The sequence below is a fragment of the Procambarus clarkii genome, chromosome 45 (genome assembly GCF_040958095.1).
Source record: "Procambarus clarkii isolate CNS0578487 chromosome 45, FALCON_Pclarkii_2.0, whole genome shotgun sequence".
Classification (NCBI taxonomy): domain Eukaryota; kingdom Metazoa; phylum Arthropoda; class Malacostraca; order Decapoda; family Cambaridae; genus Procambarus; species Procambarus clarkii.
In genome coordinates, this window is record NC_091194.1 from 2831976 (window position 1) to 2846975 (window position 15000).

The 15000-nt window shown below is 44.3% G+C and overlaps 1 protein-coding gene across 1 annotated transcript in view; it reads right to left on the bottom strand.

Moving 5' to 3' along the window:
• LOC123769876 (protein O-mannosyl-transferase TMTC1) overlaps nt 1-15000 on the bottom strand; it is a 28353-nt gene that overhangs the window by 6149 nt on the left and 7204 nt on the right. Inside the window, exons 2-13 of the mRNA XM_069301157.1 lie at nt 13969-14811; nt 11663-11840; nt 11363-11436; nt 10241-10618; nt 9430-9502; nt 8650-8753; nt 6690-6876; nt 6246-6367; nt 5979-6122; nt 5650-5763; nt 4712-4855; nt 3450-3661 (exon numbers count right to left, since the gene is read on the bottom strand). Coding sequence (XP_069157258.1) covers nt 3450-3661; nt 4712-4855; nt 5650-5763; nt 5979-6122; nt 6246-6367; nt 6690-6876; nt 8650-8753; nt 9430-9502; nt 10241-10618; nt 11363-11436; nt 11663-11840; nt 13969-14315 — 2077 coding nt within the window. The 5' untranslated portion in view covers nt 14316-14811. The remainder of the gene's footprint in view (nt 1-3449; nt 3662-4711; nt 4856-5649; nt 5764-5978; nt 6123-6245; nt 6368-6689; nt 6877-8649; nt 8754-9429; nt 9503-10240; nt 10619-11362; nt 11437-11662; nt 11841-13968; nt 14812-15000) is intronic.

Here is a 15000-nt window from a genome sequence, read left to right on the forward strand (position 1 = left end):
TATTGTGACTCATCGCCTGCACAGAAAGAGAGAGAGAACACTCTCTCGGGCTTCATTTTACAACTGATAATGGACTACCTTCAAGAACGGACTCTTAAGAGTAGTCCTGAATGAACGAGTCTGAAAGTCACTCAAGTGGTGCCAATGTACCACAAAGTAGTGTGCTTGGCCCTCTGCTGTGAAATGTCTATTTCAAAGATCTGCTTCACATTCTTCTCTAACCTGAAGCCTATGCTGACGACTGTAGTCTAACCTTTACACGTGGAAAAGAAGAAATACCAACTGCTACAAAGGTCATTAATCACAGACTTTCAGCAATTTCTACCTGAGGAAGGGAATGGAAGGTCACGTTTGTGGCTGAGGAAACATAGGTGATGATGATGATAATGACTAGACATCATATAGCAAGTTGGACTGGCATACACATGATCGGCAAAAACCAAGTGTTCAGTGAGGAAGTTTATTTGTTGGGAATGAAGTGTGACTCCTACTGAACATCTTAATCTACATGTTGAATCTAGCAAACAAGACAGCTAGGAAACTTAAAGTTTGCTTTCTTAAGTATGCATCCCTTTCCTGGATTGATTGGTTCTCATCATTCATCATAATGATTGGGAGGAAGTTGGACTGGTCAGAACATTAGAGCCTTCAACACCGTCGAGATGTTGGTGAACTTTCTACTATGTACAAGGCCAACATTTTCAAAATTCCTCACCTGGCCCAACTTCGTGGACAACCAATAACTGGTACCCATAACACAAGGCGCTCAGCCATCAACAGTCTCACGCTTGTAAGGCCTTTCTCAAGAACAGCACTCCATCAGCGATCATTCATTCTCGGGGCTGACTCGCATCTGGAACCTGTTCGCTGAACACATTGGTGGGCGGGAAACTAAACTAACCGACAGTATGAAGGATCTGGCACACAGTTGGCTCCTGGCTCCTTTAATGAGCTCCTATCAATATTTAGGTGAAAAAAACACTGATCAAAAGGTAGCCTTCCCCGCTACAAGAGATAGTGAAACGTGGGATGTAATCCCGCAGAGTTCTGTAATCTCTCTCTCTCTCTCTCTCTCTCTCTCTCTCTCTCTCTCTCTCTCTCTCTCTCTCTCTCTCTCTCTCTCTCTCTCTCTCTCTCTCTCTCTCTCTCTTTCTCTCTCTCTCTCTCAAGTGTTTCACTTAACGAAGGTTCGACCCGCCAGGTCCAGGATTCATCAAGAATTTACGCAACCATTTACGAAATCTGTACATCTTTCAATAATCGAGGAGGCTTTGTTTACATTAATTAAACAGTTTACGATATATATATTCAGAGATATCTGAATATATATATATATATATATATATATATATATATATATATATATATATATATATATATATATATATATATATCAGAAATAATAACTTTTAATAGTCTATCGAAGATATTAACTTGCAATAGTCTATCAGAGATATTAACTTTTAATAGTCTATCGGGGATATTAACTTCCCCAGATCGCAAGTTGTAATCACACATTTCATTAACTTAAGGGGGAAGATGTGAGGAGTTCTGATGCCGTCTGATCGCTTGATAAACATTGTAATAGGTAATGGAAGGGAAAATGGAAAAGGGGAAGAGAGAGACAGGAATAATAAGCAAGGAAACGGGGAGAGATAATGAGAAATGCGAATGAAGAGGGAAAGGGGAAATGGGTCGGAGAAAAGGGGTAGAGGGGGGGGTGGTTTATGTGTAAGGTACGTTGAACAATAGGGGAGAGTAACTGTGGATGGACAGGGAGGTGGACTGTCAGCCAGTCTGTGTGGCAGTCAGTCTGTGAGGGAGTCAATCAGTCAGTCGGTGAGGCAGTCAGTCAGTGTGGCAGTCAGTGAGGCAGTCAGTCTGTGAGGCAGTCAGTCAATGAGGCAGTCAGTCTGTGAGGCAGTCAGTCAGTGAGGCAGTCAGTGTGGCAGTCAGTCAGTGAGGCAGTCAGTCAGTGTGGCAGTCATTCAGTGAGGCAGTCAGTCTGTGAGGCAGTCAGTCAGTGTGGCAGTCAGTCAGTGTGGCAGTCAGTCAGTGAGACAGTCAGTCAGTGTGGCAGTCAGTCAGTGAGGCAGTCAGTCAGTGAGGCAGTCAGTCTGTGAGGCAGTCAGTCAGTGAGGCAGTCAGTCAGTGAGGCAGTCAGTCTGTGAGGAAGTCAGTCAGTGTGGCAGTCAGTCAGTGAGGCAGTCAGTCAGTGAGGCAGTCAGTCAGTGTGGCAGTCAGTCAGTGAGGCAGTCAGTCAGTGAGGCAGTCAGTCAGTGAGAAAATCAGTCAGTGAGGGAGTCAGCCAGCCAGCCAGTCAACCAGCCAACCACTCAACCACTCAACCACCCAACCAGGCAACCAACCAACTAACCAACCAGGCAAACAAAACAACTCAGCATTCCAACCCTGGCAACTCAGAGATATTTGCAAGGCTTGAGAACAAAGGCTTTAAAATCCGGGATTCATCAATCATTAACGCTACCACTTACGAAACCTGTACATCTTTTATCACTAATGGCGGTATTGTTTATATTTATTAAGCAGATTACGAGTCAGAAACTTCACAAAGGTTATTATTGTCTTAAACAACCTCGTAGTGTTGTGGAGCTCATAAACTGTTTAGTATATGTAAACAAAGCCGCAGTGACTAGGGAATGATGTACAGGTTTCGTATGTGGTTGCGTATAAATGCTTGATGACTTCTGATCTTATTCTCTATACTGCCCTTTGCATTTCTTTGGAAGGGCAGAGTGATAAGGACAAAATTTTGTGGAATTAAGTTTGGTGAGGAGCGATTAGAAGATCATGCTGAGATTATAGGAGTTATATCCTAGTTATTAGCTGGAAGAAGTTGTTGCTAGATAACATGGATAACATACTAGTCACTAGCTGAGACGACGTTGTTGCTAGATAACATGGATAACATCCTAGTTAGTAGCTGGACGAAACTCTTCCTGGGGTAAAATGGGCCTCGTAGCTTCTAGTTATTGCTAGGAAACAAGGGCTGGTATGTGGGTATCATTAGTACCCATTATCCTAAGTAAGAATGCCTAGTTTATCCTGATGAGGATAATGTAGGTGAACACACTGACCTATCCTCTGAAGGTGAAGCCACTGACCTATCCTCTGAAGGTGAACCTACTAACCTATCCTCTGAAGGTGAAGCCACTGACCTATCCTCTGAAGGTGAAGCCACTGACCTATCCTCTGAAGGTGAAGCCACTGACCTATCCTCTGAAGGTGAAGCCACTGACCTATCCTCTGAAGCTGAACACACTGACCTATCCTCTGAAGGTGAACCCACTGACCTATCCTCTGAAGGTGAACCCACTGACCTATCCTCTGAAGCTGAACACACTGACCTATCCTCTGAAGGTGAACCCACTGACCTATCCTCTGAAGCTGAACACACTGACCTATCCTCTGAAGGTGAACACACTGACCTATCCTCTGAAGGAAGGCGGCGTAGTTGTTGTGGACGGCAGGATCGGAAGGACGACCAGCTAGTAACGCCAAATGAAGTTTTTCTGCGTCGTCGGGTCGTCCGACGTCGACGTAGAGGCCGGCCAGGACGGAGACGGCGTCCCTGCTTGTAGCGTCGTGACGTAGACTCTCTTCCAAGAGGGCCATAGCCTCGCTCACACGACCCTGCTTCCTGACGCACACGACACGGACACAAAATAAAGAGTCGTGTTTATATCAAATGTATATGATATCAAAAGTGTTTATATCAAATGTATATATCAAAAGTGTTTATATCTAATGTATATGAAATCAAAAGTGTTTATATCTAATGTATATGAAATCAAAAGTGTTTATATCAAATGTATATGATATCAAAAGTGTTTATATCTAATGTATATGATATCAAAAGTGTTTATATCAAATGTATATTATGTCAAAAGTGTTTATATCAAATGTATATGATATAAAAAGTGTTTATATCAAATGTATATGATATCAAAAGTGTTTATATCGAATGTATATTATATCAACTGTTTATATCGAATGTATATATCAAAAGTGTTTATATCAAATGTATATATCAAAAGTGTATATATCAAATGTATATTATATCAAAATTGTTTATATCAAATGTATATGATATCAAAAGTATTTATATCGAATGTATATGATATCAAAAGTGTTTATATCAAATGTATATTATGTCAAAAGTGTTTATATCTAATGTATATGATATCAAAAGTGATTATATCAAATGTCTCACATACCGCCTGAACGATATCTGTTTATCCATCATATTAATACATAGTATTTATTTTAAACTATGTGAAATCATCGAAATAATAAAGAAAATAAACAGTATTCAGGATTGGGTATCAAGCATTTGCGTGACTCCTTACGAAACCTGTCCATCTTTCCTCTGTTGCGGCTGTGTTTGCATTTAGTAAACAGTTTACCAGCTTGGAAACTTCACAACCCGAGGTTATTATTGTTATAGACAACCTCGTAGTGCTTCGGTGCTCATAAACTGCTTAAATAAATGTAAACAAAGCTGCCGTGATTGAGGAAAGATGTACAGGTTTCGTAAGTGGATACTTAAGTGCTTGATGAATCCTGGCCCTTGTCTGGTTCAGTAAGACCACCGTAATAGTGACGGTGTGGCCAGGAGCGTGACAAATGCGGTACTTTTAACGTGAGGACAGGGTGGGTTGTGGGCGTGTTGTGGGCGTGTTGTACTTACTGTCTAAGGTTGGCCAGGTTGTAGTGGGCGTGGGCGTGTTGTGGGTGGGCCTTCAACGCCATCTGAAAGTGGTTCTCTGCCTCTGAGGTGTCGTTCAGTAGAGTGCCCAGGTTGTTGTGGGCGCTCCAGTGTCCCGGCCAGAGTCTTGGAGGGGGGGGGAGGAGAATGAAGGGAGAAAGGGAGAGGTTATTATTGGTATAAACAACCTGGTTGTGATTCGAAGCCCATAATCTGTTTAATAATTGTAAACAAAACCGCTATGATTGAGGAAAGATGTACAGGTTTCATAAATGCTTGTTGAATCCTGACCCTGAGCAACGGGAGGTTTAGAAGTAGTGGAAGAGGGGACGAAGCCGAGGAAAGGACATAGGGAAGAAGCATGAGGCAAGAAGAAGAAGAGAAAAGAAGCGTAAGGAAGTCCTAAACCATACAGACATACACCATTCAAAGTAATACATACAAGTGTATGTCACATATACACTTGATGCTTAGTTACCCATCCGGTTCCTATATCTGGCCCCCAACGTGTCCGATTCCTATATCTGGCCCCCAACGTGTCCGGTTCCTATATCTGGCCCCCAACGTGTCCGGTTCCTATATCTGGCCCCCAACGTGTCCGGTTCCTATACTTGGCCCCCAACGTGTCCGGTTCCTATATCTGACCCCCAACGTGTCCGGTTCCTATACTTGGCCCCCAACGTGTCCGGTTCCTATACCTGGCCCCCAACGTGTCCGGTTCCTATACTTGGCCCCCAACGTGTCCGGTTCCTATATCTGGCCCCCAACGTGTCCGGTTCCTATATCTGGCCCCCAACGTGTCCGGTTCCTATACTTGGCCCCCAACGTGTCCGGTTCCTATACTTGGCCCCCAACGTGTCCGGTTCCTATACCTGACCTAAACCCCATCATAACACTAACAAAGCAAGAGAACATCTAACCTGATGGCCTCCCGGTAGTGGAACTTGGCTCGTTCAACGTTGCCTAAGTCCTTCTGTAGATTGGCGAAGTTGTAGTGCATCTTGGCGTTGTGTGGAAGAGTTCTGAGTCCCGCCCTGGAGGTATCCACGTACCAGGGCAGAGAAAATGCATGAAACATTAAAACAATATTAAGTACATGGTCTGGAGTTCTTAAATAATATTGGGCTGAGAGGTCAATTGGAAGGTATGGGGAGGTTTGTGGAACAAATTAACGAATTGCTTAGTTGACGTGGGATCCGTTGATTGTTTCAAGCACCAGTTAAAAAGAAATCCTATCACCAACACTCACAGGAAAAGCGTCTCTCTGGACTCCCAATCTCTGTTCCTATGCAGAGTCCTGCAGGAGAAGACTAACAGGAGCAGGACGAGGCAGGGCGCCCGGAGCCGCCCCAGCCTGGAGAGACCTAAACCAACCAGCACTGCGTACCCCAAGCTGGGGAAACAAGGAGAGGATATCCGGTTAGTGAGGATGGGTTGTTAATTACAAGGGCTGGGCATGTTAGTTACACGGGAAAGAATTGGAGTTACAGGAATGTTAAAGTGATTCACTACTCACCTGGGGATGTACAAAATTCTTTCAGCGACCACAAAACCGACGGCGAAAAGAAGATTGGTTGCGGGTAAGAAGGGCAGCACTAACAGCGACAACCCCAACAGCATCGCTTTACTCTCATGCCCCTGTTGCCCGCACAAGGGAAAGTAGAAATGATGCAGTAATCATATTTATATATTACAGTTGTTGTTTTTTTTTACAGTAATTATATAAACATGAAAGTCATTATTTTTTCCCAGAATAAATATATTTTATTACTATACTCTTTAATTTCTCTACTGATGAGAATGTCTTGAAATACATTTATTAACTCCTCGGAGGGTTAAATAAGAATGTGAGTTTATGAGCCCTGTGTGGTGAGTCGTGCTGGCGGGAAGTGTTCATGCATGTATATATTTTTAGAAGAATTATGAACCAAACACAACAAATCACCCATCCAATCCTCACCTTGGCCAGAACTCCAGCCCTTAATATAAGGAGGAGGGAGAGGTAGAAGGCCAGAGAGACCATGTTCCTGGGGTCCCCGATGGATGTCAGGAGTGGAATGGAGCCCATCTGCCAGTCGTGGGCCAGCGTCCAGGGACATAACAGAAGCCAAGCGTTGAGCGCCGGCAAGTACCACAGCGTCAACACCCTGAACCATTACAATACATTTTACATAATACAATATTTAAAGTACCTTTTTATGATTAATATTGAAACAATTAAAATTTTTATTAGAAATATGATATATGTGTGTATTCTGAAGCAGGACTGGGCCCAAGCTGGCCTTGGGAGCACATCTCTCACAACACATTCCAGGTTTACTACTCAGGATTCATCAACCATTTACGAAACCTGTACATCTTTCCTCAATCATGGCGGCTTTGTTTACATATATTAAACAGTTGACGAGCTTGGAAGCTTCACAACCCAAGGTTATTATTGTTTTAAATAACCAATTAGTACATTGGTGCTCATTAACTGGTAAATCAATGTAAACAAAGCCGACATGATTGAGGAAAGATGTACAGGTTTCGTAAGTGGTTGCGTAATGTTGTATACGCAGGCAATGATCTGAAGGATAATTAATCTTTACTAGCAGGGATATATACACAAAGAGGTATACCTAGCGTTTCGGTGTATATACAGAGTATACTTTAGTCTTGGACAATGTTCAGGACTAAAGTATACTTCCTGGTTGATCAGTGAGGTGTTGTGGCGGCCTTAACAACCCTCCAGAGGTTGTTAGGCATAAAACCCTACACAACTTATTTTTCCGTTCGTAATATAATTTTAATGTCATCAATTGGGCGAAGGAAACAGATTTTTTTATTTATAGAACCAATTACTGGGTAAGATAATAGAGGTGGGATAGTTGGAGTGTTTCAAGCGTAGGTTAGACATATTGAGTGAGTCTGGGAGTGTCTCATATGAGCCAATAGGCCTTCAGGAGTTTTCTGTAAATTTATATAATTATGTAAACTCTTATAACGATTGTATAATTCGTTGACAAATTTACATTTATTTTCATCATACAGTTTACATACAATTCTTAATTCTAATACACTTAGTTTTTTTATATACACAATTTTTAAATGATAAACTAAATATACACTTTAGAATATAACTTTAAGTCTAATTTAGACGGCTGTTCACCTGTTTGGTCCAACCATTATTGTAATGACTTGTATAAGTTTGACAAAAAGATTTCTAAGACAATACATTCTGAGAGTTCTTGGTCTAAATCTCCAGAAACCTCTTGGCATTGTGGCCGGCGCTGCATCATTCGAGGCTTCTGAGGTAAGCCCTTGAGGGGGGGGGGAAGCCCTTGAGGTAAGCCCTTGAGGCAAGCCTTTGAGGGTAGTCCATGAGGAGGCTTAAGTGTGTGGCTACTGTCGGAACCCTTTGATGATAAACGGAGGGGGGGGGGTTGGAGTGGATGACGGAGGGTGAAGTGGATTCCTGGATGAGGGGTGGGGTGGGGGGGAAGGGGGGGTTGTTCCGTAATAATGACACCAACACTGTGTCCCAAGAAGCCATGCCATAATGTGCTCCTGGGCGGTGTTCCATGGAACACAATTGAGGCTTGAGTGGTGTTCCGCGCCTGAGGCAACTGGCTGGAACGTCGACCGCAGTCAGGAAGCAAATCCCTTCCGACAAAGTGATAAATTCGACACGTTAGCAGCCTTTAATGTTATCAGGCTCGGGCCGGAGCCGACCAACTGATGGATGATATGCATTTGTCTTTCTCATGGGGACTATAGTGCCTCGCTGGGAACACTGCCTCGCTGGGAACACTGCCTCGCTGGGAACACTGCCTCGCTGGGAACACTGCCTCGCTGGGAACACTGCCTCGCTGGGAACACTGCCTCGCTGGGAACACTGCCTCGCTGGGAACACTGCCTCGCAGGCCGAGGTGACCTACCTTGTGAGGAGAGAGGAGGAGAAGCAGGCCGGGTTGTCCTGTGTGGTGAAGGCTGGTGGAGCTCCTCTCATCATCCACAACCGGAAACTCAAGATGGCGGCTCCCTGTGTACAATGTCAAATGTTAATCTTACTGGCACATTTGCGCAACTCCTTACGAAACTTGTGCATCTTTCATCGCCAATTGTGGCTTTGTTTACATTTTCTTAACATTTTACGAGTTTGGAAACTTCACAACCCGAGGTTATTATTGTCATAAACAACTTAGTAGGGATTTGGAGCTCATAGACTGTTTAATATATGTAAACAAAGCCGCTATGATTGTGGAAAGATGGACAGGTTTCGTAAGTGTTTGTGTAATTGTCTGTTTGGCAGCGTATACGGCACTCAGAGGTAGAGGCAAGCGGTGTTCATCATAATACCCTTCACTAATCTGATTCATCTAACCTACACTACCCTCTGTATGGAGGGTATTGCTCTTAGCTCCTGCTATAGAGTTACCTTCTGCTGCCCTCTATAGAGCTACCTTCTGCTACCCTCTATAAAGAGCTACCTTCTGCTGGCCTCTATAAAGAGGTACCGTCTTCTACCCTCTATAAAGAGCTAGCTTCTGCTGGCCTCTTCTATCCTACCTTTCGCTAGCCTCTTCTATATAGCTACCTTTTGCTGGCCTCTGGTATAGAGCCACCTCATGCTGGCCTCTGCTTGCTATTGAGCTAGCCTCTATTGTAGAACTACTACCTGCGTCTCTCTGGATGTCATCAAGAGCAGCACGACTCACCGCCACACCCAGCCAGAAGACCCTCTTCAGGAGAAGCCGAAGGTGTTGGCTGGTCGACTGCTGCCGAAGGGTCCTGAAGTACAAGGAGAATATATTCGCATGTTTACAAGACTTTTAATTCTAATTTTGATGTTGACTGCTACAATGTTCTGTTTATACAATGTTCTCTCTCTTAGTATATAGATAAATAGTTCTTGAGTAGTAACCTGTTGATTTAAACACTTTTTACTGTTTATAAGTAAAGGTTCCCAAAAAATCATATTACATTCTATAGTTATTTTAGTTACAAGTTACTATAGAATGATGTCAACTAGTTATATAGCTACTTAGAAGTAAAATATTAATTAAAATTTTAAACATTGATACACTGTTGATGTAGACTTTAATTTTTTATACAATATGTATTTAGATTTTAAAACCTTACACTAATGGTAGTTTCTCCAAGAGCGAGTGTAATTATATCCAGGTCGTCTAACGTTGAATATAATTTTCTGTTGTTAATATTATTATTATTATTATTATTATTAGGGGAGGAGAACTGAGGCCTGAAACTGTTTATGATATTTACACAAAATTGATATAAATCCATTTTCTATAAATATTTATATCCGAGACTCGAACCCAGGCTTCAGTAGGACGAGACTATTGTTCGACCAACCACACCAGGGATGGACACAATAAGCAAGGCTCACCGGGGCACCTAACTGCTACTCAACTGAGACTTTAGACCTTTACTGGACACCAGAGATCCTTCCCTAAACAAAACACATCCATTGTAGGTGTGGAGTGTGAGGAAGCCAAGGCTACACACCTGGAGAGGTGTGAGGTGTGGAGTGTGAGGTCCCAGGCGACACACACCAGCAGGGCGGTGAGGGCGTGTTCCTTACACAGTGTCCCGAGCCCTGCCACCATCCCCGTCCGTCCTACCCACAGCAACGATCCTTTACCCTCTCTATCTCCCTCCTTTCCATCAAAGGTTGTGTTCCCTTCTCCCGTTACACCGATTCCCTCTGGTACTATCCCATGGGCGCCTCTTCTGCTGGCGTTCCAGGAGGACCTTCCAGGAGGCTCTTCCAGGAGGATGTCGTCCTTCCTCACGTTTAATTCTTCTCCTTCGGCACGTGATCCTTCTCCTTCGTCGCCGCCTCCTTCAGCGTCGAGGATCTCCTCATAATCCGCCATAATTGCTCTGGGAAAGGGGAGACCTATCGGTAATGTCCTGGCATTGACAGATACACGTTTTAGCAATGTTTTTATGATGTGGGATCGAACCTGCGTCCCTGGACTTCCCAGACACACACTACTGACTGAACAATGATGGGCTTGCAGTGGGAAACTTCAGTACCATGTGGGCGGGTACCTGGTCGTGGGCGGGTACCTGGTCGTGGGCGGGTACCTGGGCGTGGGCGGGTACCAGATGGGGGCCTTCCAAACTCCACGTAAGTCTCTAAGTAACTGTTAAGCTCATCATGGCTGAGCGGGTAGTGCCTGTGCCTGGATAGGTCAGGGATAGTTCCATCCCATTTCACTATTACATAATATTTTATCGTCGATAAATCACATTTGTGTGATTCCTTTGTGTCCTTATATGTACTTATTTCTGATTCCCCCTTATCCTATTCAGGAAGTCGTGGAACTGGTTGGGCATGGAGACCGTTATATTGACAGCCATAATGCTGGTTCGAACCCCCGTCCTGGTTTATTTATTTTCACAGCTATACATACGCTTTCAGCACCATACAGCCTTATATGTTTATCGAGGCCTCTTCCCAAGGATCCTTCCCCCTAGATGCAACACATGACAGCGACAAAGAAACATTGACACAGAGATACAGACAGAAACAAAAGTGACAGAGACATACAAAGACAGAGAGACGTAGAGACAGAAAGAGAGAGAGACAGACAGACAAAGAGACAGATGGCAGATATTTACCTGTGGTAAGCGAGGATGGTAGCCAGGAAGGTCAACGTCGCTAATATATCTGCTCGACCCACCAATCCAGTCACCTGGTAGAAGTAGAGTAAGTAGATAGTAGATTACACGCTACCTACTAATGCCTACTCAAGTAACTAATCATATCGCGTACCTGGAATCAGTCATCTACTGGGAGGAATGTTGTTATTTTTAAAAGATTCCCTTCCTGGAACAAAAAGTTCCAAGTAGCACGGGCTATGGTGAGCCCGTAGTACTGGGAGGTAGACCTGGCGTCAACCACAGTGAAAGAGCACTCACCGCCTCAGTGTGGACGGGGTGTGTAGCGAAGATGAGGCTGACAGAGAGGACGGTGGCCCGCGGCAGGTGCAGGAGGCGCAGCAGGAGGCGCGTCAGGAGGAGACAAGCACAGGAGTGTAGTCCCACGTTCACCAGGTGGAACCCAACGGGTCCAGGTCCAAGCACAAGGTGGTTTAACCTGTCGAGGAAAGCAACGAAAGCCTATTGGCGTCTGGAGTCGAGGTTTTGGGGGGTTTTCTCCTCGAGAAAATCATATTTTTCGAGGAGAAAACATTCGTCATTACTTGGTCATTCGTCTGAATACTTGACAAGAGGTTAGGTTAGGTTAGGTTAGGTTAGGTTAGGTTAGGCTAGGTTAGGCTAGGTTAGGCTAGGCTAGGCTAGGTTAGGTTAGGTTAGGTTAGGTTAGGTTAGGTTAGGTTAGGCTAGGCTAGGCTAGGCTAGGTTAGGTTAGGTTAGGTTAGGCTAGGTTAGGTACTCAACCATACTCAACAAACTATACAAATGGGATAATACATAGCAGGTGTTGTGAGCTCAGTATATACACACCCTAACCAGCTCACTCCGGCACCAAAACATAGATCAGCTGATTATTGTCAACAAAATGTGAGCCTGTCAATAAATTGGCAGTAATGTCCATATTGTATCGGCCATTTTTTATTATATCGATTTATTGAGCCTTAACCAGGTTATCTTAAACGATAATTTCATCAATAATTAATGTCATGAGAATGGGGGAGTCATTTGAATATTGATTTTTGTGTAATTTGCATTATAGGAAAAATTACTCTGTAGCTGGGTCAAGCTTTGGCACTCTATCTCTGAAGCTGGGTCAAGCCTTGGCACTCTATCTCTGAAGCTGGGTCAAGCCTTGGCACTCTATCTCTGCAGCTGGGTCAAGCCTTGGCACTCTATCTCTGAAGCTGGGTCAAGCCTTGGCACTCTATCTCTGAAGCTGGGTCAAGCCTTGGCACTCTATCTCTGAAGCTGGGTCAAGCCTTGGCACTCTATCTCTGAAGCTGGGTCAAGCCTTGGCACTCTATCTCTGAAGCTGGGTCAAGCCTTGGCACTCTATCTCTACAGCTGGGTCAAGCCTTGGCACTCTATCTCTGAAGCTGGGTCAAGCCTTGGCACTCTATCTCTGCAGCTGGGTCAAGCTTTGGCACTCTATCTCTGAAGCTGGGTCAAGCCTTGGCACTCTATCTCTGAAGCTGGGTCAAGCCTTGGCACTCTATCTCTGAAGCTGGGTCAAGCCTTGGCACTCTATCTCTACAGCTGGGTCAAGCCTTGGCACTCTATCTCTACAGCTGGGTCAAGCCTTGGCACTCTATCTCTACAGCTGGGTCAAGCCTTGGCACTCTATCTCTGAAGCTGGGTCAAGCCTTGGCACTCTATCTCTACAGCTGGGTCAAGCCTTGGCACTCTATCTCTGCAGGTGGGTCAAGCCTTGGCACTCTATCTCTGAAGCTGGGTCAAGCCTTGGCACTCTATCTCTGAAGCTGGGTCAAGCCTTGGCACTCTATCTCTGAAGCTGGGTCAAGCCTTGGCACTCTATCTCTGCAGCTGGATGAAGCCTTGGCACTCTATCTCTGAAGCTGGGTCAAGCCTTGGCACTCTATCTCTGAAGCTGGGTCCACTCTACTTATCATTACTTCACATAACTAAAGATTGAAAACAACTTATATACCGTATATGAGTTATCAATAATAGCAATCCACTTAAGGGCCTTCTTGGATTGACTTATTCAACACTGGCCAATCAGAGGGCGAGATGACGTGGGAATACAAGATGTTCATTATCAATAAACAAATGTTCAATATCCAAAGACTCTCTCTCTCTCTCTCTCTCTCTCTCTCTCTCTCTCTCTCTCTCTCTCTCTCTCTCTCTCTCTCTCTCTCTCTCTCTCTCTCTCTGTCTCTCCCTCTCTCTCTCTCTCTCTCTCTCTCTCTCTCTCTCTGTCTCTCTCTCTCTCTGTCTCTCCCTCTCTCTCTCTCTCTCTCTCTCTCTCTCTCTCTCTCTCTCTCTCTCTCTCTCTCTCTCTCTCTCTCTCTCTCTCTCTCTCTCTCTCTCTGTCTCTCTGTCAGAGTGTCAATAGCAATTGTTCAATTTTAATTGTTCACAATACTCACTTTCGTTTTCTGTTTGGTTTTGACTTTTCCAATTTCGGTTCAAACTTGTAATGGAAATCAATGTTGATATGATGAGTATATCTCCCTGTATGCTTACCTGAAAGTGAGTATGCTTACCTGAAAGTGAGTATGCTTACCTGAAGGTGAGTATGCTTACCTGAAGGTGAGTATGCTTACCTGAAGGTGAGTATGGTGACGGGGCGGTAAGACTTATGAGAGAGAGGGTCGGCCATAGACCTGCCCCAGTAGTCATTGAAGAAGAGGCTGGAGATCGGGGCGGTGCCCAACACGTCCGGGTTGGTCTTGATGCTGCTGATGTCGTCGTGGACGAAGTCACCGGTGAGGCCGTTGATGTACACCAACACCCCCGCCAGCCACGCCGTCAGGTAGAGCCAGGCGTGTGGCGGGGCCTCCAGGGGCCACCACGAAGGGGACGTTGAAGGGGGACAGGAACTTGGGGAACCGGAATGAGGCGATGGTTTCCTCTTTCTTCTAGGAGAATATTGGTTATATCCGGTATCCATGGTCGCTCTGAGGGACTGTAATGGTCTGAATATTACTCAGATCATCTCAGGTGTGTGCGTATTGATCTTGGATCATGTGTGGGGTCATATGTGGGGTCAATTACCACCATTACGTTAAGTTTTAAGTGTTTGTCTGACTGTTGGCAAAAAAAAACAGAGGTCTGATGGGTTCTTTTGTGGGACTCTGGTAATGGGGAGAGTTCTGATGGCCCTCCTGAATGACAGTCTAACAATGGGCAGCGGTCTGATTCAGTCAATCTTCACAACACTAAACTTGACGTACACGTTCATTTGACAGGCCACGTTCACTTGACAGTGTGGCCACGTTCACTTGACAGTGTGGCCACGTTCACTTGACAGTGTGGCCACGTTCACTTGACAGTGTGGCCACGTTTTTGGCATTATGTTGCTACCAAACTCATCATCGTTTTGATATAAAGCAAACAATATATTTTTTCATCACACTTTTTGAAAATAAATTTAACTTTTTAAGAATCTGAAAAGGTAGGAATGAATATATATATATTGGAAAATATGTATTGTTTCACCTTACATATGTGCCCAGAGAGGTAATGTACATATGATTAAGTGTTAGTAAGGTTTCTATATGTAATATACATGAGAGCAAACTTTTCCTGTGAAATAATATAGAGAAATGGCAAGGTATATTTTATTTCTATGTTGT